At 36.9% G+C, this 24,158-nt stretch overlaps 2 protein-coding genes, 1 long non-coding RNA gene and 1 pseudogene across 3 annotated transcripts; 1 reads left to right on the forward strand and 3 right to left on the reverse strand.

Annotated features, from left to right (window-relative positions):
• Positions 1–714: 714 nt before the first annotated feature.
• Positions 715–17,832, reverse strand: LOC137711089 (uncharacterized). Its single transcript, XR_011065033.1, has 7 exons — positions 17,429–17,832; positions 17,221–17,242; positions 11,639–11,780; positions 10,808–11,548; positions 10,506–10,552; positions 3,932–4,008; positions 715–3,249 (listed from the first exon to the last, which is right to left on the reverse strand). It is a non-coding gene; the product is annotated as an uncharacterized lncRNA (long non-coding RNA).
• Positions 17,833–18,310: 478 nt separating this feature from the next.
• On the reverse strand, positions 18,311–20,503 carry LOC137711087 (succinate dehydrogenase subunit 7A, mitochondrial-like). Its single transcript, XM_068450292.1, has 4 exons — positions 20,364–20,503; positions 20,194–20,265; positions 19,777–19,879; positions 18,311–18,651 (listed from the first exon to the last, which is right to left on the reverse strand). The coding sequence occupies exons 1-4, from the start codon at positions 20,415–20,417 to the stop codon at positions 18,557–18,559; spliced, it is 324 nt and encodes a 107-aa protein (XP_068306393.1). The 5' UTR covers positions 20,418–20,503; the 3' UTR covers positions 18,311–18,556.
• Positions 20,504–20,760: 257 nt separating this feature from the next.
• Positions 20,761–22,912, forward strand: LOC137711082 (uncharacterized protein At5g50100, chloroplastic). The gene is made up of 8 exons (XM_068450286.1): positions 20,761–20,962; positions 21,352–21,494; positions 21,656–21,763; positions 21,946–22,002; positions 22,102–22,167; positions 22,278–22,338; positions 22,429–22,475; positions 22,665–22,912. The coding sequence occupies exons 1-8, from the start codon at positions 20,812–20,814 to the stop codon at positions 22,707–22,709; spliced, it is 678 nt and encodes a 225-aa protein (XP_068306387.1). The 5' UTR covers positions 20,761–20,811; the 3' UTR covers positions 22,710–22,912.
• Positions 22,913–22,917: 5 nt separating this feature from the next.
• Positions 22,918–23,583, reverse strand: LOC137710185 (mogroside IE synthase-like; annotated as a pseudogene).
• Between the last annotated feature and the right edge of the window lie 575 nt (positions 23,584–24,158).

Genomic DNA, 24,158 nt, shown 5'->3' on the forward strand with positions numbered 1-24,158 from the left:
AAATATTGTTTTCTGGCAAAAGTAATTTGATTATCTGTGATTAATCGGCATTGATTCTACTCTAACTCCACATAATCTTCCTATTTTTATGTAGTTAAATTTGTAGGCTACACTAAAACAACAAATTAACGATAGGGGCAACTTTTCAGGATTCCCTTAATGGCACGCAATTCTTCCCCATATATCAGCACTGGTTGTCGTCATGTTGGCAAGATTTATCCACATGACGATAGCGTTCTAGTTGGGATTTGTATGTGTGGCGCTGGCCATTGCCACCGATTGGTCACAGTCATGGACAATGGAAAGGGAAGAGAACATGCCAACACTAATAGACAATTCGACACCCGAAATAAAGGAGCAGCAGCTAGAAAATAACAAGGGCAGTAAGAAGAAGAAGTGCATAATGGAAAAAGAAATATCTAAACTGGAGAAAATAAAGGAGGCCTATCGAACAAACGCAAATCCGGATAAGGTAGATATATTACTAGATACACAAAAATGACATCTTTTCTAATAAGTGCAGTGCACATTGGTTTAAAATGCGTGTCCATAAATTTTGTGTTGCTATAAAACTTTACATAGAATTATATGACATTTGTATAAATGTGTAATACTATTTGTAGGTCTTTGGTGCAAGCGTGGTCACATATGTGAATGACAGTACAAATGGTGTATCCAAAATCACATTTGAAGACCACAGAAAGACTACTACTTCTTCAATATACCTCGCTGTCATTTTTATATGGTCTTCAAATGTGATTTTGGAAACACCGTTTGTATTGTCATTCACATATGTGACCACGTTTGCACCGAAGACCTACAAATAGTATTGCACATTTATACAAATGTCATATAATTCAATTTAATGTTTTATAGCAACACAAAATTTATGAAACTAATGTGCACTACACTTAATAGAAAATGTGTAATTTTTGTGTATTTGGTAATATATCTACCTCATCCGGATCCGTGTTTGTTCGATAAGCCTCCTTTATTTTCTCCAGTTTAGATATTTCTTTCCATTATGCACTTCTTCTTCTTACTGCCCTTGTTATTTTCTGGCTGCCGCTCCTTTATTTTCGGTGTCGAATTGTCTATCAGTGTTGGCATGTTCTCTTCCCTTTCCATTGTCCTTGACCATGACTGTGACCAATCGGTGGCAATGGCCAGAGCCACACATACAAATCCCAACTGGAACGCTAGCGTCATGTGGATAAATCTTGCCAGCAGGATGACAACTAGTGCTGATATATGAGGGAAGAATTGCGTGGCGTTGAGGGAACCCTGAAAAGTTGCCCCTATTGTTAATTTGTTGTTTTAGTGTAGCCTACAAATTTAACTACACAAAAATAGTAAGATTATGTGGAGTTAGAGTAGAATCAATGCCAATTAATCACATATAATCAAATTACTTTTGCTAGAAAATAATATTTAATGGTGTTAACGATTTAATACGCAAATTGATGGCAACGGGCACAATGCCATGCACGAGCATGAAAAAGAACACATAGAAAAGACAAATTGGAGCAGCCATAAAACTCAAAATGCGAAAAACTTAAAAGAATTAAAGAATCTTACAGAATCCCGATAAGCCACCATCCCACTCTGACAGACCAACTTCTGCCTCCATGGTTAGAGATAGTCGAAAAGAAAAATTTTAGAGCAGATAAAACTAAAGTACAAGCAGGCTAAGCACCCAAGCTCAATATTTATAAGGCATGAGATAGTCTCAACCCTAGTGTTGCGTCTTCTTGCACACCAAGATACTTTGTAGCCCTAGGCTTTGACCAAGTAACAGAAATTAGGGGTCCGAAATAAGGACACGAGTAAAAAACTAGGGTCCGAAATAACGAAAAAATTTAAGGCGCGAGAAAAAAGTTAGGGTCCGAAACAAGGAAGAAACTAGGGCAGAAGAGTAAAAAACTAGGGTCCGAAATAAGTTTGTATTAATCTAAATAAAAGTTAAAATGCAACTCAAGAATTTGCAGCATAAAACTTGATTTCAGTCATTCCTCAAATGTCTAAATACAAGTTAGTATTAATCTAAATAGAAGTTAAAATGCAACTCAAGAATTTGCGGTCTAATCTGCTACTTGGGGTCCAAATAGAGTTCAAACTCAATTAAATCACACAATGGACAACCTAATATGTTATCGAATTCACCATATATGAGATTCGAACCTAATACCTCTCACTTTTAAATGAAGAGGAATACCACCAGACTGTAGTACTTAGTGGCAATTTATAAAATGTTCGTTAATCAATTAATTAATCAAATTACTTAATTTAGAGGATGATGGCCGTATTATCTATTTTTTAGAGAAACCAGTCTTCTTTCCGGCATTTAATAGTATGCATATCAAGACATTACATTCTAGTGTTTGTGATTTGCGCATTAAGGCATTGTTTGGTAGCTCGAACTGTATTAACTATTTCTGTCGAATAGGATAAATAGCCTCCGGAATGTACTGACTAAATTAGTCAGGCGTTTGATGCAATATCGGACTAATGGCCGTATTATTTATATTGTGTTTGGTACTGAACCGGATAAGAAAAGGGAAGAAAAAAAATTGACAAATCTTTGTTTGTTTGTTGAACTTTTCTCATATTTATACCTATTCAAAACCACACAAATTTTCAAATAACAAAGAAAACTAGTAAATTCCATACATCAAATTCAAAATATTTTCCAATAACATAAAAGAAGGTTCACAAAACACAACTACAGTCGTTACGTTATATAGATTAATCCAACCACATATCCAAGTTCACAAAATATACAAATGCAAGTTGGTTTTAGTAAGAAACAGTTTGTCCAGATAGCCAAAATATATGCATGCTGCTGCTTTGCTTTCAGTAAGAAGCAATTTGTCCAAGTACCAAAATATACACATGCTGCAGCTAGCATGCTGCTTTTAACAAAATATAGTGTTGTTGTTTTCCAAGTACCCAAAATATATATCACCTGCATGTATGAATAGATAACTAAAGACTATGTGCAGGAATCCATTTCACCCATTATATGACTCACAAAAGCTCATGTTTCAATAATGATACTGTATGGAGGAACATGACCACAACAACATATAGAAACATGAGGACCCGGTTTTTCTATTTGTACCTTTGGAGGCTTGAATGGATAATCTGGAGGGAAATGAATTGAAACTAGAAAAACACCACCTGTGTATGGGCTATCACCAGGTCCCATAATTGTCGCCTGCCAATGGAACATGTCCTCGGCCACAGGACCTATAATCCATGAAAGAGAAACCCACAAGATGAATGTATGTCAAGTTCAGTAAAGTGATCAAAATATGCTTACACCCTAGAAACATAAGATGCATGAGCTAGCATACGAGACCTATACAAAACCAACTACAATGTGAGAATATCCAACCGTCACTTTTTTACATCAGTTAAACCATTAAAGGAGGATTGTTTCGCTCCCAAATGGACCATCCACAAATTTGCTACATCTTTATTTTCTAATCAATAAAATTGGCCCCTTTTCATCAATTGAACAGAAAAGAAAAAAACTGAAATTTTAACCCTTTGCTTTATCCAGCATACGAGACCTATACAAAACCAGCTACAATGTGAGAATTCCAACCATCACTTTTTTACGTCAGTTAAACCATTTAAGGAGGATTGTTTCGCTCCCAAATGGACCATCCACAAATTTGCTACATCTTTATTTCCTAATCAATAAAGCAAAGGGTTAAAATTTCAGTTTTTTTCTTTTCTGTTCAATTGATGAAAAGGGGCCAATTTTTGGCTAAAAATCTGTGATGGAAACAGTTGAAATCATCGAAAAAACCCTACTAATTAGCTACAATTAGAACTACCATCTACAATTCTAAGCCAATTATATATATGGGATCCAAATTTAATAAAAAGACAAGGGATTTGTTCAAGGAAAAGGAGCAAATACCAGCACTGCATAAGGTGGGGGGTCCTTCTGCAAATCCTTGAGCTCCTTCAATATGCGTTTAGATGCCATGACAACACCTACAAACACACACAATTACACAAAACACAACCTGAAAAACCCAACAACAAATCTAAAATTCGATCCCAACAGCAAACCCTAAAATTCGAATATTCTAATTAAAACCCAAAATTAATTAATCAATTGCATAATTAGAGAGAAAACAATAACTAGATTCAATTAATTGAAAGAAAATTGCAAAAAAATAGAAGGAGGGGTAGAACAGAGGGAGGGGCGGAACCTGGGAAGAAGAAGAAAAATGAGAAGATGAACTGGATAAGATGGAAAACGAAGAAGAAGAAGGCATTTGAGAAGACGAACCATGAGAGAGCAAGCGCGCGAGACGCAGAGAGAGCGTCTGGAGAGGACTAAGTGTGCGTCTGGAGAGGAAGGAGAGAGCGACTAAATTGTCCGTTGGTTTTAGGGCATTCACGGTGGATCCGAGCTATTTAATCCGATAACTATTTCATATAAACCGGCATCAAGCATTGTACTTCGTATTATTAATACGCATTATATAGTGTGCCAAAGGTGGCTTAAAAGGGTTATTTGATATTAATTTCAGCTTCACACCGTAAGTTTCTCCTTGAACGTTCCGTTCCTTGTTATTTAAATTTTAATGGTCGATATTCTGTTATATATTACGGATTGCAACTTTATTTGATTTCTGAGTATTTCGTGCCTCAGAGAATGCAGAGATCTTGAACCCAGAAAAGAGGAGGTTTTTCAGATGACTAAGAAAAGGGTGATAAATAAATGTGTTTGCATGACATCCTTTTATTTGTTAATACCTCTCTAGCAAAAGAAATCAATCGTGTATGTGTCTTAACATCTTAGACTATCTCCAACTCTTGGTCCAAAACTTAAAATTTTTAGTCTAGAAAATTTAGGTTTTAACTCAAAAACAGTTTTTCTACTCCAACTCTTATGACCTAAAATTTTAGCCCGGAATTATTAAAAAATTAAATTAAGCTAATTTTTTTCTTAAATTAACTTTTTTAAAAAATATATATATAGACTATCGTAATTTAATTTTATGAACATTTTAATCTAAAAATATTTAATTCCGATAAATATTGAAAAATCTTGAAAAATCATAATGTAGACTATCGTAATTTAATTCCAATAAATATTGAAAAATCATTAAATCAACACATGAAACTCACCAAACTTTCAACTTTCACCAATTGTTCAACTTTCAACAAACTTTCAACTTTCACCAATTGTTCAACTCTCACCAAACTTTCAACTTTCACAAATCTTTCAACTTTCATCAATCATCCTCTATATAAACACAGGTTGAATATCAGTTGATCACACAATCTTTCAACCTTCAATCATCCTCTATATTCACCAATCTTTCAACTTTCGAAAGTGTTTTTGTTTCCTAAAAATCCTCAATATCCCATCATTTGGAAGAATTGTAGGAGAAAAGTGAGTTTTGTGTGGATATTTGAACAAATACATAGGTATTTATAGAGTTTTTGGGTGAATTTTGAGTTAAATAATTTTTTTCAATTATTTTAGCAGTTCGATTTAAATTTGGACCGTTAGATCTTTTTTTTTACCGTTAGATTTGATTATATTCGATCTAAGCTGTTGGATTCAATAATTATATAAATAAATAAAATTTGAACGTGGAACCAACGGCCCTTTTAAAATCAACCGTTGGATCGAAAATAGTAGCCCAACAGCTACTGACATGATGTGACAGCCACGGGACACACCCACATGGGTGGGGTCCCACTAGGCTGGCGTTTAGGCTTCACAACCCGTGGTGCACTCACACTGGCTGGGGTCCACTCCAATTTGTTGTCTAAACTTAGGCCAATATTTGGCCCTGGGATGAGTTTTAGGTTTTAGATTAGTTTTAAGCTATGAGTTGGGTTGGGTTGGGTTTTGGGGGGAGGGGAATTATAGGTTTTAGCCCAGGGTTAGAATGGGTCTTAAATTTTTTACCCGTCTTTGAGCTCTAGTATTTTATAGTAAATTTGCGTTTCACAGGAGACTGCCAAGAACAACAAAGCCTTGGATTCTAAAGTCCATGATGTGGGAGTTTACCTTAACCGTTTTTTTGTTAAGTTATTCCTGAGGGTATGATGTTGGCGAAGTCCCTCACATCTTTTTATGTACGACTCATCAAAGGGGATGGTAGAGTCGCATAGTATTTAATAGGATTGACATAATATATCTGGCAGCTCTTGGTGTGTTTAAATCTGAATCAGGATACTTAGGAAATTCTAAATTTCATGATTCAGATTTTCAGTAAGTTCAAACTTTGACTGTATTTTGGTGGGTTTCGATAGTATTGGTTAAGCTTTTCACATATGAGCTGACAGCCGGAGACAAGATCATATTTTACTGAAAAACACTTGTAACTCAAATGTTTTTGAGAAAAAAAAAACCCTACTTTATAACACCCAAAAAATTTCACAACTAAGAATTAATTAGAGCATGAAAAATGCATATATGAGAGGTTTTCCTTCTCTCATTGAGCTCTTTAAAGTGTTTAGTATAAAACTTATACTTTGTGGGCTTTTTTTCTAATTTATTAATTTGTTTTCCCTCTTTCTGTGCAGGAAATCCAGAAAGAGGTTTGTAGGGAATTGGCCCCGTCAGTATGAGCTTCCGTGGCCGGCTGCGATTCCATTTTCTATGTACGTGATAGCGATTGTATTGGTTGGCTTCAGTCATTTTAAAAGCATATCCAAACAAGTTCTAATAAGTTAGATTGTGTAACCGGAAAATATTTAGATAGTATACATTAGTCAGTAAATTGTGAACTAATTTGCCTTCAATTAATTACTTGGCTTCACTTTCTAGATATGAAACGTTTGTGACTTAGACTTGCCATGTCTGGCTATTCTAATATTGGCTTTCCATTAAGTCGTAAAAAAACACTTCTGATCATGTTTAGTAAAAATGCTTCTGATTCAAAAACGCATTTGGAAGTGATTTTTCAAAAAACAATTCAAGTGCATTTCCAAGAAACGCTTGCAATTTTATTAAAACTTCATTGTACTTCTGATAAAGGTGCTTTATTGAAGCTGCTTTTGAGCAAGTGTTTTTTGGAAAAAAAAAATAGTTGGATAAATTATACAAAATTAGTTTAACCATGAGTCGAACCACAATCTCATACCTCATATTTTAAACATTGCAATGTCAAAACTCAACTTATGAATTTGTTGTAATGTCAGATCTCCGTTAAATTTTCTGTCAATTTAACTGTTCAATGATGATGTGGCTGGAGAGGGGCCAACTGAAAAAAAAAAAAAACAATTAAATTTAATTAAGAAAAAAAATTCTCTCCCTCCGTACGGTCCTCCCTCCTGTCTCCTCGCTTCTCTTTGTTCACATTTTCACTTAGGGCACCCACCCTCGTTGTAGAGTCAGAGACAAATCGTGAGGGCTCAAGTCGTAGGCACCCAGAAGGGGCTAAAATTTGATGGGAAATGGGGGGTTTTGTTTGATGCCCATCATGGGATTTCTTTTAAGCTTGCCGGGTCGGTCAACTTCTTCGCCATGTACTCCGTTTCGAGCTCAAAGATATTGGTTGTCGCTGTGAAAGAGATTGGTGACGGCGACAATGGAGATGATGGGGTGGTTGTGAAGTTGATGAGGCGTGCTGTGATTGAGTGTTGCAAGCTGGTTTGGGCGTTATTGATCGTAGGAGAAGATAATGGAGTTAGGGTTTGTAATTTGAGGCAGGGTAGCTTGTTAAAGGGAGCGTTCGACAAATGAAAGATGACAACTTGAGGAAAGTGTTAATTCAAGTAAAATTCCCAAAACCAAACCACATAATTAGTTTTAATTAACTCGGTTTACTGCTAAACCCATGATTACGAATCATGACCGCAATCCGCTCCACAAGCTTCGCATGCTTGCTGCACCAAGCTTCCAGAGTCTGCCTCCTTCTGCAACGCGCTCAGCTCCTCCCTGTAATCCCTCTCTATTCTCAACGCCTCCTCTTGTGTCAAGCACCTTATCTTCGCTTCGATTTCCTCCATTGCCTCCGTCCGCTTCCTTCCCTTCTCCACCTCCAGCTGCTGCCCCAGCCTGCTCAGCCGCCACCTCGCCTCCTTCTGCTGCTGCATCCAGATTTTTCTAGGCCGCCAGTGGACGTCCCCAATATTGACACTGTTCCGGCATGGTCCAGCTCCGATAAACCACCAATTCGATCATCCCGACAGAACTTCATTGTGAATAAGGTTTTGGGATGCGGGTTATACTCGTTTAAACTTGTGAAAAAATGGGAAGAGAGATAAGCGAGGAGAGAGGAGGAGGGAGTGGGGTGAGCGCGCTGCAGAGGGAGGCGGAGGGCAAAGGGAAGAGAAATTTCTTTTAATTAATTTTAATTGTTAAATAAAAATTATTATTATTATTTTATTTTATTTCAGTTCGGTCTATTTCCACCACGTCATCATTTAAAAGTTAAATTGACAAAAAAATTTAACAAAGGTCTAACATTACAACGAATTCATAAGTTAAGATATACGACATTGCAATGTTTAAAACATAAGATATGAAATTGTGGTTTAACTCATAATTGAGGTAATTTTGTGTAATTTACCCAAAATTGTTCTAACCCAGTATGCTCATTGTATTTCTTAATGCTTGTAATTCAAGTCACCTCTATCAAAGCTTGAGGAAGAACAGACTCTAGGGTTTGAGAGTTGGTGCTTTGTGTTCGGGCGAAAATATCTTCGGAGATGGCTCCTTAGCTCTCAACACAGCTTCCCAAGGGATTGACACTTTGGATGTGTTATCGGGCTCTTGCTTGCTGATGTGTTGCAAGAAGAGGATATAGTTAGTTTTGAAAGGTGCCTTTGTAGGGCCTTAGGTGTAGGCCTTGAGGCTCGCAATCAAAACTAACCAAGTGCTAAGCGTGCCACTACTATCTCAGTATAGTAGATGTAGAACAACTGTGTTTAGTCGATTACTTGTGCCCCAAGTTACTTGGACTTCTTGTTATCAAAGGATTGTCGTGGATGGGTTCAGTCCACATCAAGTTCTTTTTCTCGCCTTGTGACCAAGAACTTTTAGTTCATAATCTTGTATATTTGAATAAGGGAAGTCCAAATCCACTTAAGTCATCAACTCGGTTCTTGATTGGTTTTAAATGAAGGTGTATCCATTAAAATGACCAGATCCAGGCACAAATGAGACTCTTAAAGTAGGAAAGCAAATGGATACGACTTGAATACATGCTTGAGAATACATTAAGCAGCAGATCTATTAACTTATAGAACAAAGAGCTTGGACCAAGATTTCACCTTGTCGGGTAAGGTTGAACTTCTTGCAATCACTTTTCTTTCGAGTTTACAAGGTTTATACGCTACAGAGGTGTGGATGGTAAACAAGTTTACACAAGGGAATCGATACTACACCATTATGGGTGATAACAGAGCTTCTAAACTAGACAAAAGATGGCTTTTGTGGGGAATGATCCTGAAAAGGATTGAGATATGGGCTACAACTTTTAGATGCAAATATGGCTTGAGAGCAGAGTTTGTATGTTTGTTTGTTTGATTGGTTGAGTGTCCTTGTCTCTGGGACTTCTTCCTCCTTTTATAGGCAGATTAGCCCGACTGCAGTAGCTTTACTCTTGCCCGAAAGCTATTGAAGGGTAGTGAGTCATCAGCTTTTTACTTGTATTGCCACTGAAAAGTACTTTTTGGTTGATGGTGAGTTAGTCCCCATCACTTGACTTTTAAATCATAGGCACATGGCCTATGCATTGTCTCTGGGCTTGATGCTGACCTTCGGGCAAATCTTCCTTTAATTGGTGTTTTTGGACTTCCATACACTTGCAGCTCAAAGTTCAAATATTAACCCAAACACTTTGTTAATTTCTTAAGTTCCTTTACTTAACATCTTAACCAACTCATCACCAATTTTAGCCTCTTCAACTGGTATCGGCAAAGTACCCATTGCAAACATGAAAACCGTGAAGGTTTTGTAACGTTTTCTTCTGCATTTCCAGCTTAGGAAGGACATACGGTTTACAATTAAGCAAAACATTTTCTACATTTCTGCATTTCCTCCTTCCTTTATTTTTGTAACTAGTGATGAGAACAGATGTTAAATATTCAGCGTACCCCTCAGTACCAACCATCGTAATCTGTAAACTTTAGGCTTCTCACTGTGTGTGTTTGTGTGTGTGTTGGTTTTATCTCCAGAAGATGAAGAACCGTTAAAAAAGAGCGTCCAAAATGACTCAAAACCAAAATGTATTTATGTGATCAGTATAACTGCAGTTTCCTATCAATCAATACGTTATAACAGCAGTTTAACAAAGGCAAGAGAAATAGAATATGGCACCGTTATATAGGAATGCCTACCATCATAAGGAGCTTCCATGAAAGTTTACACATGTGGAGGTGCAAGATAGATTAAGGGTTATTGTGCCAATTCACACATTAAAAAAAGAAAAAGAACAGTTCGGCTAAAGCCCACCTCCGTTTATCTAGAAGCAAGAAATGTGCATAAGTTAGATTAGAAAAAGGAATGAACTTACATCATGGAGATGAAACCATCTAAGGCATTGTTCTTCTTGGCTCTCCCCTGTGAAATAACCCAATTTTATTATTAAAAACAAGAGCTCACAGACTAGTAAAATGCTTGTCGACCAAGGAAAAAGACAAGTAAAAAACTTGGGGCTTGTTTGGTTTCCTTCTCAGATCCAATTTTTTGTTTTCACAAATGATGAATGTAGCTAAATTCCTTCATACTCATTAGCCTCAAAACAAAAAATTGGTTTCTATTGATAAAAGGTATTTAACAAAGAAAAAGATATCGTATAGATGTATATGTAGTCACCTTTTTATGAGCCAACCGAAAACTCTCCTCTTCTCCAGGTTCAAAATCCTCACATTTTATGAGACGTGAAATACTCAGAAATCAAATGAAGTTGCAATAAACCATATAGCAAAATTTTGGAATATTGAACTTAATATTACAAAGAAGAAACAAAAAAAAAAGGAGGAGAAAGTATGAACTTACGGCATAAAGCTGAAACAAATACGAAGTGTACCAGAATGTCCTATGTGGAAATCACACACACTAGAATCTGAAGTCTTGATATGCATTGTTTCATCATCAGACAATTTCGAATGTGGTGATAAGCATCTCTTGAGACTCCTCCAAATCAGTTGAGATAGTTTAAAGAAGACAGAACTCCAACTTCCCCAAATGAACCAAATACTCTGTTAGCCTGGAAATATGACCAGATTCCGTAATGTGGTGTGGTCAAGATAGAGAGGGTATGGTGTGGTAGCTGGCCGGGGTAGAGACTCGAAGAAGGTGGGCTGAAGAGAGAGAGTCGAAAGAGATGTGAGGGTTCGAGTCAAGAGGACAGAGGAGCGGCAGGAGGCGGAGTCTCCGAAATTCAGAATGACAGAATGGGACAGGATTGCTCTTCAACCGTTCGCAATCGGAAATCCCAAATATTGCGTTAGAGAAGTTTAATGGAAATCCCAAATATTGCGTTAGAGAAGTTTAATGTGTTTTTGGTCTCTCAATGACTTGTCTCGGTGGGTCTGCGAATCAAGCTGGGCGAGGCTGTCAAGATGGCAATCCAGTCAGCGCGGATAACTGAAATAATATCTTCGTTTGTTGTTGTATCATTGTTGGATTTGATATTTGTTATACCTTTGAATCATCGGTGTGCTTCAGAATCGTCGGTGAAGATCTTCGGCCGTAACTTGTAAAGAAGCAAGCTGCACAGGGAGAGCCCCTGCACTGTTGCTATTTTCTCAACATAAAACACTGAAGACCATCTCATCCCCACAAGCTGCACATTTCCAACAATATCACCTCATGAATCAAAAAGGTCCCGAAATTCATAACGGCACAAAATGGCAAAGACCTAACAAAGAAAAATGACAACAGATTCAAAAGGGTCAATCCAAACCTTGAATATGAATGCAATTACACAAACAGACTGACGCCATGTTCATAGCAGTTCGGCGTCACGTTCATAGCAGTTTTAACACCACGTCTCCTAATTTGATATGCTATTCTTTTTATCATAAAACAAATTCTAAAATTTTTTTTTTGACAAAAGTACCCAAGCGTTTTTTTATGTATCAAATTCAGCCGGTTATAGTTTTGTGTTAAATATTGTGGTAATACAATGATAGAGAGCACATGTATTAAACATTGTGTGTCTAAATTAACATTACTTTATTCATATGTTTCAATAAGCTGTAAGTGTATGACATGACTAGTTATCTTTTTTTGGCAGGACATCTGTGCAAGTGTGATGGGGTATGTTCTTAATTATAGGACAGGTAAAGCTAAAATCACCTTTGATGACCAGAAAGCAACAAAGGCAAGCTTCTTCCAATACGAACTAGAATCCGATGAAGCTGAGAATGCCAGAGATTATAGCTACTACACTTCCAAAGCATGTCATAGCAGCATCCTAAGACCCCGCTTGTTCACACGCCATGTGGAAGAAAAACATGTTTTTTTATTCTATGAAGAATTCAGCTACAAATTCGAGGACTAGAATATAGAGGAGCACATGGCATCAGAAGAAGAACGAATGTCCTGGTGGAAAAATCCATCAAGTCTCTTTTTTTTTTTCCTTCTTCTATCTCATAATTCAATTTTATCATAACTATAACTATGTATATATATGATTTGTATAGGAGAATCTTAAATACGGTCCTTTATATCCACAAGGGGCTTTGGCATACCGATCCAGTTATGTAATTCAAGATGGTGAACTAAAACTCGTTAACATCCGAGGTAGTCTGGAGAAGCTGAAACCTCTATAGTCTCAAAAGATGAAAAGGAGTGACCTCACAGATTTTATGATTAGAGAAAATGTGCCATCCAATTGGACGGACAGAAACTTGTTCTTGGATTATATTGCCAATGACACTAGGTAAGGACACCCAATTTATAAATGAGTTTGTGTGTCTACGTAGCATGATTAATTTTTATTATTCTTTGCATAATTTGAACTTTTTTATTCTATTTTCCTTCAGCTGGTTCGACCGTGTTGCCAAAAAACTCATTAGACATCCATTTCTAATGGATACCCCTCATGAAAGACTTTGGTACTTTAACGACGTATTCCAGGCCATGGAAAACAACACTTGCGTCAATCTTATAGCCTTCAAAAAGACATTGGACCAAGATCCTCGTTTTAAACCGTCCAGGCCACAGAAAACAACACTTGCGTCAATCTTATAGCCTTCAAAAAGACATTGGACCAAGATCCTCGTTTTAAACCGTACAAGAACTGGACTACAACATACAAGGGGCATACTCTGTACATTAATTTTTCTCGTGAACTTAAGGGGATTCAGGTCAAAACCTGTTTAGCCTCATTGCATTTTTAAGGCATGTCTACATACATTGTGTCACAAAGAGTGCAGATTTTGGGGATATTGATGAAGAGATCACTCAACTGTGTCCTAGGCTTTCAAGCCGTGTGCACGAAATCTTCGTGACGAAGGACGAATTATACATCTCTTAATCAAGGATTTTTTTTTTTTTATGTTCTTTTGATTCTTCCTTACATAACTAAATTCATGAACAATTGTTTTTAATATTTATTACAAATACTTTTTATTCTTTTAATCTCATTATTATTTTAAACTTACGCCATTATTTATCACAAAAGCCTTAATTAAGAGATGTAGAATTCGTCCTTCATCACGAAGATCTCGTGCACACGTCTTTAAAAGCCCAGGACACAGTTGAGCAATCTCTTCATTGATATCCCAAAAATCTGCACTCTTTGTAACACAATGTATGTAGACATGCCTTAAAAATGCAATGAGGCTAAACAGGTTTTCACCTGAATCCCCTTAAGCTCACGAGAAAAATTAGTGTACAGAGTATGGCCCTTGTATGTTGTAGTCCAGTTCTTGTACGGTTTAAAACGAGGATCTTGGTTCAATGTCTTTTTGAAGGCGGTAAGATTGATGCAAGTGTTGCTTTCTGTGGCCTGGAATACATCGTTAAAGTACCTAAGTCTTTCATGAGGGGTATTCATCATAAATGGATGTCTAATGAGTTTTTTGGCAACACGGTCGGACTAGCTTAAGGAAAAGAGAATAAACAAATACAAATTATGTAATTAAGAATAAAAATTAATAATGCTATGTAGACACACAAACTCGTTTATAAATTAGGTATCCTTACCTAGTGTTGTTGGCAATATAGTCCAAGAACAAGTTTATGTCCGTCCAATTGGCTGACACATGTTCTCTAAGGAAGGTCATAAAGTTTGTGAGGCCACTCCTTTTCATCTTTTGAGACTCTAGAAGTTCTAGCTTCTCTAGACTACCTTAGATGTTAACGAGTTTTAGTTCACCGTCTTGAATTACATAACTGGATCGGTATGCCAAGCCCTTATGAACAAGCCCCTTGTGAACCAGCCCCTTGTGGATATAGAGGATCATCTTTAAGATTCTCATATATAAATCACACACACACACATTGTTATAGTTATGATAAAATTGAATTATGACATAGAAGGAAAAAAAAAAAAAAAAGACTTACTTGATGGATTTTTTCCACCAGGACATTCGTTCTTTTTTTGATACCATATGCTCCTCTATATTCCAGTCCTCGAATTTGCAGCTGAATTCTTCATAGAATAAAGAAACATGTTTTTCTTCCATATGGCGTGTGAACAAGCGGGGTCTTAGGATGCTGCTATGACATGCTTTGAAGTGTAGTAGCTGTAATCTCTGGCGTTCTCAGCTTCATCGGATTCTAGTTCGTATTGGAAGAAGTTTTCCTTTGTTGCTTTCTGGTCATCAAAGGCGATTGTAGCTTTACCTGTGCTATAATTAAGAACATACCCGATCACACTTGCACCAATGTCCTGCCAAAAAAAAGATAACTAGCCATATCATACACTTACAGCTTATTGAAACATATGAATAAAGTAATATTAATGTTAATTTAGACACAAAACTAACACAATATTTAATACATGCGCTCTCTATCATTGTATTACCAGCCTAAGGTCACTCCTGGTGACCAACCAATGACCGTTTACATGCATGATGCACCCATAAAAGAGATTGATTGGATCTTGGATCCCAGAGATGAACTACTTAGTCATGGGAAGCCTTGCCAGTTTGGTCTTCAAAAGGGCATTTTTCTTTGCAGTCCCAATTTTAGTTTAACTAGGAATTTTTATTTAATATTTCAATTGGAGATGTATTGAGGAATGACCAAAATAATTTACGGTGGACAAACTCAGGACCACTTTTGTTTTTGTACTATGCTTATGTTTTGTTGTAATTTATTATTTTGGACTTATGAGATTGAAAGTTTGAGGATTTGAGTTGTGAAATTAAGTATTTTAAAGTTATCGAATTGTAATTTGATGATGAATATTTATAAATTGATGGGTTTAAAGAAAATTCTCACACTATTTCGACATAACAATTTTCATTTGGTGCTTTGTGCATGTTAAGTTGCAAACCGAACCAAATCGCATTGCAACATTAGTAAACCTATTACATATTGTTTTAAACCATTATGGTTCTTTTATGTTTTAAAACTAAACAAACTAAAGTTTGCAGTTTGGGTCGTGGTTTGGACCAGAACAAAACCAATCCAAACCGTCCCCAGCTCTGAATGGTATAAATAGATATATAGATTCCTGTTGCATTTTGTGCAAGTATAACCGTATAATAGGTAACACATTGATTTGACAGCAACCAAAGAACAAAAAAAGGGAAATAAGACAGACTTAGAAAAACATCCAGGTTTAAAACATAGAAAATTCTTGCAAGAGAACAAGTTACAGTAGTATAGAATGACTCTATAGCAAGGTCGATCTCCCTAGAAACTGATATAAATAATTAACGAGTTTTTGAAATATTTAACTTTGTTAACTCTGAGAACTAGCCTAAATTGGCAAAACTAAAAATTGGATCTGCGAAGGATACCAAACAAGCTCCAAGTTTTTTACTTGTCTTTTTCTTTGGTCGATAAGCATTTTACTTGGAAATTAACATTTGTTTCTCGTCAAATATACATTGGATCTAACTGAGAATTTAGTTATAGGCCCCAAAGGTTCTCACTTCTCAATTACTGGGCCTCAAATTTTGCTAATAGCAAAAAGTGAAGGCCCATAAATCTACCCAAAGTTAAATTAGAGCCTATTAATCGAGCTAAATCTTTGCTGAAGGCCTGGTGCGGTGGGTGCCCCGCGTAGCTGTCGAGCTCGTCGGTTAGCTTAAAGCCCTTCCGTCCCCACCACAGCTTCAAAACAAAATCCATGTAACATTAAGAATACGTGAACGACTCAGTACTACAGTCTGGTAGTAATCTTTTTCACTTGTGAATGAGAGATCTTAGGTTGAATCAGACAGAAATTTCTCTTAATATTGAGTTTAATTACCTCACAGCGTCCGACTTTCTTAAGAAAAATATATAGCTGCTTATCTATCAAAACAGGGGATTCTTATACTCTATCACGTAGATACATTTCTGCTTGAGTCATCCCAAACTCTTTTTTAAGGTTCTTCATCTTCTCGAGCTAAAATGACCACAAGTCCTATCATTCCAGAAATTCCACTAAGATTTAATCACACCGAGAGCTGCTAGATATGTTATGTCAATCCTATGAAATATTAAACAACTCTACCATTCCCTTCGCCAACATCATACCCTCCAACCATTGTTAAATGAAGGACTACTTCGTGGTAACCCTGCCAATAACCAGTACGGCTCATACAGGGGGATACAACATAGAGACTAGGTCATTGAAAAATTCAAGCCTCCTTTAGCATCTAAGCAGTTTCATAAGTTATGCCTGGATTCGGCAAACTTTATAACCTTGCATCTCCACAATGCTTCCGACTGATGTCGAAGGTATTGTTTGAACGTTATAATCTCAAGATAGAGTATTGAGAATCTCTTACTCATTTTGACTATACCGTTGAAGGCAAATGCACAAATTAAATATAAGAATCCAATTAAGCACAAGTATTATGTATGGCAAGATTACGATATTTTTAAATTAATAGGCCCTAATCTCAAGTCGGTGAAAGAGTGAGTTACCTGGACCCTACCAAAGACTAACAAGCCTCAACTTCATCAAGGAAAATAGCAAATAATCACTTACAAGGATGAGAAATTCCTAAAGCACTTGTAAGAGACATTCTTGCAAACCAACGAAACAAGCATTTAGCTTTCAACCTAAACTTCTATAATTCAAATCAAACCAAAATATGGGGACAAAATCATACCTTTCATCGCCCATTCTTCAACCTGTAACCCAATAACAACATAAAAGAGAACAAAACATGAGAAATTAAACTGATAATCTGCAAATTAGTCCGAAAAAAGAGGTTAAGTTGAACACACACAAAAACAAAATTACATAACCCTAATGATCTTCAAAATTAGGGAAACTAAATGTTTTAGTTAATTTTACCAAAATCCCCTCTTAATTACCTCAGAAGAACAAAATCCATTCATTGATTCGTCGTTGCAATTGTCATTGAGAGGGGCAGCAGAAGTCGGAACTGATGCAGGCTAAAGAGAGAGAAATAAGAGATGAGAAAATAGGATAAATGCCAAAGAGAGAGATGAGAAAATAGGATGGATGTGGAAGAGATAGACACCTCAATTTTACAGTGAAAGGATAAAAATATAGATAACAATCCGACGGATGAGATTGCAATAAGAAAATTTAATCCAATGATTGCAAGGAGTTGAAATCTTATCTTGATCAGAAATAACTCATCATGACATAGGCATGACATAATCCAATAATAAAGCCATAACATAGACATGACATAATTCAATAATGTAGCCACTATAGTTACATTTTTTGTAAAGAAAAAATTTGGTATCAAAATTTGATTTGTTTTGTTGAAATGTTTACAAAAATGTTTTACAACATAATGTGAAATTAATTCAAAAGAAGTTAACTCAAGACAAAAGTTTGCATCTAATCTCTATAAAAAAAAATAATATAAAAAATTAATGTGAGTTAATCGTAACTGTACAAATAGAATGAGAGGAAAGAGAAAAATAAAATTGAAGAAGGAATCATATTCCTTTTCATTTCTTAGGTTCCACTGCATAACACCCCAATCCTCCTACATTCATCTTTTCCTCTTTTCACAATCATTTAATCCAATCACTGGTCACCCTGCAACGCTGGTTACAAATTCAGATACCAAGATAGAGTAAATTGAACTTACGCAAACTCACTTATCATCTTCACCAACTCATCGCCAATTTCGACCTCTTCAACGGGTATCGGCAAAGTACCCGTTGCAAACACGAAAAGGGTGAAGGTTTTGTAACGTTTTCTTCTGCATTTCCAGCTTAGGAAGGATATTATGGTTTAAAATTAAGCAAAACATTCATTACAAAAACACAAAGAGTGTTCAACTGCATTCATCTTGTTCTACGATTTTTATAGAATTGACAATCTTATTAAGAAACAAAACCTAATAGAGATCAGAAACAGATACTTCGAAAGCAGCTCAGGATAATCTGTTTTCTACTTATTCAGCATATAGACGCATTCCACATGGTTGCCAGAAGAAATACGCCCCCACACACACTTGATTATGCGCTTGCACCCGAAGCCCCTGCCTGTTCCTTAGCCTGTTGCCTAGCCTCTTCTCGCATTACTGCTCTTACATATATTTCATAGCAGGCGCCTGATAAACATCATAAACACATGAGTACTTGGAACACTGTAACAAGTTAAACAAGACTCTAATTCCTTGATATATCCAATTTGTATAACCACATAAATACACATACACAATTACATTGACCAATTCAAGGCACAATATTAAAAGTCACAATTAAAAGGAAGTCCATTATTGCCTTCTATCAAGAAATGCACTCAATCAAGTGTTTTCAACCTATCTTATAAACACAGGGTGGTGCTATCAACACACCCCTTTTTACCTCCCATACATCCTTCTCAATTTCCGGCCGTCAAACGGAATGAATTGAAGAAAATCAAAGGACAAATATTAACAAGGAATGTGTGGGAAGTAAAAATGGGGGTGTGAATAGCACTACCCTAAACACATATGGAATGGTTGGATTATAGAACACAAGTTAATTTGTTAAAATACAAAACAGATTTCAACAATTCAGACCACCGAATATCGTTCTCTAATCAGGTCTTAATGATCCTGATTGCTATTTTCCCTTGTTTATCATGCTACGTTCACAGATGGAAAAAGTAATCATATTTTTCTCAACGAATATAAGAAACAGCAAATTCAACCCACACTTTGAAGGTGGATATCGTTATAAGTCTGTGAATGTGCATCTGTGAATACAAACAAACTTTGCAACCCTAAAAAAGGCGGAGAGGGAAGCAGGAAAATGAACCCCTCTAGCTTGCGACTCATCCTTAAGGGGCATATTCCAAGCTTAAGCTATAAGAGGCTAAAACAACTGTAACCCCAACCCCTTCTTTTGTCAATTGTCAAAGCCTTACTGAGGACTTTACTAATCAGACAATAAATGCAATCAAATCAATTGATCATATAGTATAAACATGGAAAAGGTAAATAATCAGACAATTAACCTTATAATCAAACGGTTTCTTCCTGATGAAACCGCGGCTTCCTGCCTACCACATCCCCGAAACCATAAAAAATTATCTAAGAAATCTAAAAAATGTACGGTAACTAGAACCTAATTTAGGAAAGGCAGAGGAGTGCGTAATGGCTACATCTTATCAAAAGTATCAAGGTAAATTAAGCTTATGCATAGCAACTAATACACCATCTGATTAAATCTCAAGCAAAATAATTGCGTACCAGCAACGATAACAATGGTAAGAACATCTCCAAGTCTTTTAACTAGAGCCACGCCCTTCTTATGCGACTTGAACCGTTTTAAAGATGGGTCCGGTGCCAAGAGCTGCAAATTTAAACAACTCAGTCCAGCCCAAATGCACAATTGAACCAGCGAAATCAAATAAACACATTCACCCTGCTGCTAACAAACATCAAAATCAAATAAATAAACAAAATTTGCACAAATAAATCTAAAGCTAAAATCTTTAAGCTGTATGCTCAAATGTGTTTGCTACCCAACTATCGAAAATGCTAAACTCGAAGTTTCATGGCCGAATCTCAGATACAAGATGAAATAAAAAGCTGCCCCAAACGAATCAAAATCCGAACAATCCTGCATAGCTGAATAAATTAAGAGAGAGAAAGATAGAGACTCACAGCTTTCTCGCGAGGCCCTGGCTCGACGTGGAACTGGCGGCGCGATTGGGAAAGCGAATCGTTCTGCCCCCTCTGATTGTTAAACCGAAATAGTTAGGGAGAAAGGAAATACTGAACCAAATCAAAACTACGGCGTTACAGATCGAACGTATGAGACAGAGAAAGCGCACCTGTGAGTGGGATTGGAAATGGGAAGCGACGGAATTGCGGAGCAGGAACGCCATAGTCAATAACCGGAGCTTGAAGCAGTAGCTACCAAATACTTCCGCAAAGACTCGAGCTTTTGCTATCAGGGCGATTTTTTGTGCTTTTTATTTTTCTATTATAACCCCATACTTTGCCATATTTATTTTAGTACCCCATATCTATCTCGCTGTTTTTTTTGTTTTTTTTTTTTTGTTTTGTTTGAGAGCAACAGAACTCACTGTTTGGAACAGCGGGTTTGGGGCTACTTTCCCTTCGTGCCACGTGTCATGTTTATGGGTGGAGGACAGACTGCCACGTATACATGGTAGTTATGAACCAGGGCAGTCCAAGCAAACTAACTTTGGACCTTTTGGTTCCAAAATTTCAATCCCAATAGCTTTGGATTTGATTACAGAAAGAAGAGAAGAAGCAATGGCAATGAGGGCAGCTGCTTTAGCATGTAAAATTGGAGGAAGGCAAAGAAACCCTTCACTCTCTTCAGTTCCTCTCTCTCTCCAACAACTCAAGCGCCATCAATTTCAACCCCAAAGATTCATATCGGCTCCTCCTCTTAACCAACCTGGTGAGTTGTGACTGATTTATCCTATTTACCCATCTCACAGACACTAAACAGACAATAAGCCGCACAAGGTTTGGAGCTCCTTTATTGTCTGTTTAGTAGAAATTTTTGTTTCGCAATGCCATTCTCATTTAATTCTTGTTTTCCTGGCGATCATAGTTTGATATGTGCGTAGAAATATTTCGTTATGTGTAATTTATTGGGTTATCTATGCATATGTGTCAACTTGTTATTGGTAGGATGTAACCGAACAATGTCCAGGGTTATTGGATTTAGTATATTATTGTTGGTTTGGTTTTATTTGAGACCATGGAATCAAAAACAAATTTTTATGGTTTGCAAATAGTTCAGTTTATGATGCATATGTGTGTGTATGTATGATGTATTTGTAGGGTTTAAGTCTTCAGTAAGGGCTATAAGTGGGGCAGCTGCAGATCCTATAACTCCAAAGAAAGAAAATGATCAAGAACAAACACCTCAGAATTGGAAGATTAAAATGCTCTATGACGGGGATTGCCCCTTATGCATGCGAGAGGTCGATCCTTACCTTCAAACACCCGTCTATATATCCCTGTTGTTACTTTTCTGTTTATAATGTAATTAGCGTTTGTTTGATGAGTTTCGTACGGATGAAGCTACAAAGTCCTTTTGTTCTTGATGGTTTCGAGTGTGCTGAAGTTTGCGTTATATTGGCAGGTGGACATGCTGAGAGAGAGAAATATGCGTTATGGTACCATCAAGTTTGTTGACATAAGTTCAGATGACTACTCGCCAGAGGAGAATCAAGGGCTGGACTACAAGACTGTAAGTTTGCGTTATTGAAATTTGATGCTAAGATTTACGAAACCAAATTATATCATCGGCAGTATTTCCTCTTTTTAATATCCAATTTAAATTTCCTGGCTTGAAACATAGAAAGATGATATGATATGTTTTGGACAAATACATCAGAACTTAGTGACACTTTCTTGTGTTGTTTTGTTTAGGTTATGGGAAACATTCACGCCATCCTCTCTGATGGAACTGTGGTCACTGATGTCGAAGTAAGCCCCTTTTCGTGCCACGTTTTAGCTCCCTATTTTGAATACAGTTTTCCCTTGAGTTGTCCAGGAGATGGATAAAGCTGATGAAAACTGCTGCAGGCATTCAGAAAGCTCTACGAGCAAGTGGGGCTCGGATGGGTATATGCCATAACCAAATACGAACCTGTGAGTCTCCTTTTTTGATTCATCTACTTTTCCGCCATGTAGAACTAAATGATCTACAATAGTATGTTATCTTTATCTGGTGGTCTAATGGGAAAACAATTTATTCACAGATTGCAACAATAGCTGGTGCTGTATATGGCGTTTGGGCTAAATATCGTCTTCAAATCACAGGTATGCTAATTTGTTAACTCTGCTGCCCAGATATCTTATGATTAATATAAACTTCTGTTAGATGATGTTGACATCCTGTTTTTGCATTAGGCCGGCCACCCCTAGAAGAGGTTTTGGAGTTGCGAAAGAAGACCAAGGTAAGCACCGTTCATTTGCATGGATTTCAGTTCTATTACCGTTCAACACCTTTAATTGAATCCGAATGGGAATGGAACCATAAGCTTATGTTAACAGCAGCTATCAACTTTCACAGAAACGCTTAAGAATTTGAAATATTTGAACCATTTGGTGCTAACACACGTCTCATTATCTGTTTTCCTATACAGGGAGAAGTATGTAAAGATGCAAAAGATTGTAAACTTCCAGAGTAACTGGCACCAGTCGGGATTTTGAAGGTTTCGTGTTAGGTTGCTTCCATCGTCTTCCATAACTTTGGCTTTTATACAAATATTATAGAAGGGCATGCAGGTGTATAATTTTTCACATATACATTCTTTTGCAGAGTTATATGTAAACAATCTGATGAATGTAAAACGTCGATACGCTGAATTTCTGCAATGCTTCAGTTTGTTTGGTTAATTAGCCTTCCTTCAGCGTTGAAAGATTTGCTACAAATTCATTTATGTTGTCATCTGATTTTCCCCCTACGCTAACAGATCTCTTCGCAGGCTCTCTCCATGAATTTCAAGGCATTCCAGTTGATCTCTCCACTTCTCTTTCCTCGCATGACTTCACTCACACACGTCTCTCTCTCTACCCTACTCACAATCCCCTCCTCATTTTTCTCAACTCTCCTCCAACACCCTACAACTCTACAAATTTTGCATTAGTCGGCTGGTCGCTCCACTGCGGCATCACCACCATCGGCCGCCTTGGCTCAACCCCTCCAACGTTGAATTCCATCCGCAGTCAGTCACAAAACAACCCACGGATCGGTTTGCTAGAACCTCCAGTTGGTTGCACCATGGCACAACCAACCCAGCTTCACCTACTGACTCCAAAAAGTCATCTGGCAAACCGACAGGAAATTCAGATTACTTGCTTTCATTCCCCATGCAATTAATTTCTTCAACCTGTTTAGCAGCAGTCTCTGCCATGCTTCCAAATGAGACGTAAACCACACTTTAAAGTGCTTTTTTCTCCAGTGCACTTGTATGCTTTTGGCCTCCAGATACTTGCACCACAGGTTCCGTCTCCTTCAATTTATTGGTCCAGGTAGGCTGATGGCACCATGGGACCCACCATCGCCAGGGCCAAAACCCCAGCATTTCATTCACCAGCTTTTCAATACACACACACACACACACACACACTTTTGGTAAGACTGACAAAAGAGCCAAGGTTCAATAGCATCAGTGTTTTACTTTTCCGAATGAGGATCCTCTCCGGATCCTTATTCTACTTTTCCAATTAGTAAAGCAATTGCAATGAATATATCTTCATCAAAGCAATAATACTCCATTTTTATGGTTCAAAGATAAATATGCATAAATTGAATCAATTATTTTATTTTTTTAAATAAACAATAATGTCAAGTCAACTTCAGCATTACTATCATGGAAAACACCGTTGTTAAACAGAATCAATTATAAATTTTGTTGGGTAGTGATTTTCAAACTTCTCTCTTTTTTCGTTGTTCTCCTCCTAACTTTTGAATTGAATAAATAAAAAAGAGAAGGAGAGTAGAAGTAGAAAACGAAAGTGTGAAAATCACTATGCCTCATCTCTATAAACACTTTGTAATCGTTACAATTTTTGAGCCTCATAAATATTCAGTTTCCATGATTCTTCTTTTTTCTCCAGTACACTTTGTAATCGTT

Source organism: Pyrus communis, chromosome 12 (genome assembly GCF_963583255.1).
Source record: "Pyrus communis chromosome 12, drPyrComm1.1, whole genome shotgun sequence".
Classification (NCBI taxonomy): Eukaryota; Viridiplantae; Streptophyta; class Magnoliopsida; order Rosales; family Rosaceae; genus Pyrus; species Pyrus communis.

Bases quoted from the DNA above. Each gene is read 5' to 3' on its own strand.
- LOC137711087 (XM_068450292.1), bottom strand. From the start codon at position 20,417: ATGGCGTTCCTGCTCCGCAATTCCGTCGCTTCCCATTTCCAATCCCAC. The intron at 20,266-20,363 runs GTGCGCTTTCTC...TTTAACAATCAG, and splicing joins ATTTCCAATCCCACTCACAG to AGGGGGCAGAACGATTCGCT. The intron at 18,652-19,776 runs GTACGCAATTAT...GATGTTTATCAG, and splicing joins TACCATTGTTATCGTTGCTG to GCGCCTGCTATGAAATATAT.
- LOC137711082 (XM_068450286.1), top strand. From the start codon at position 20,812: ATGGCAATGAGGGCAGCTGCTTTAGCATGTAAAATTGGAGGAAGGCAA. The intron at 21,764-21,945 runs GTAAGTTTGCGT...TGTTTTGTTTAG, and splicing joins AAGGGCTGGACTACAAGACT to GTTATGGGAAACATTCACGC. The intron at 22,168-22,277 runs GTGAGTCTCCTT...ATTTATTCACAG, and splicing joins CCATAACCAAATACGAACCT to ATTGCAACAATAGCTGGTGC.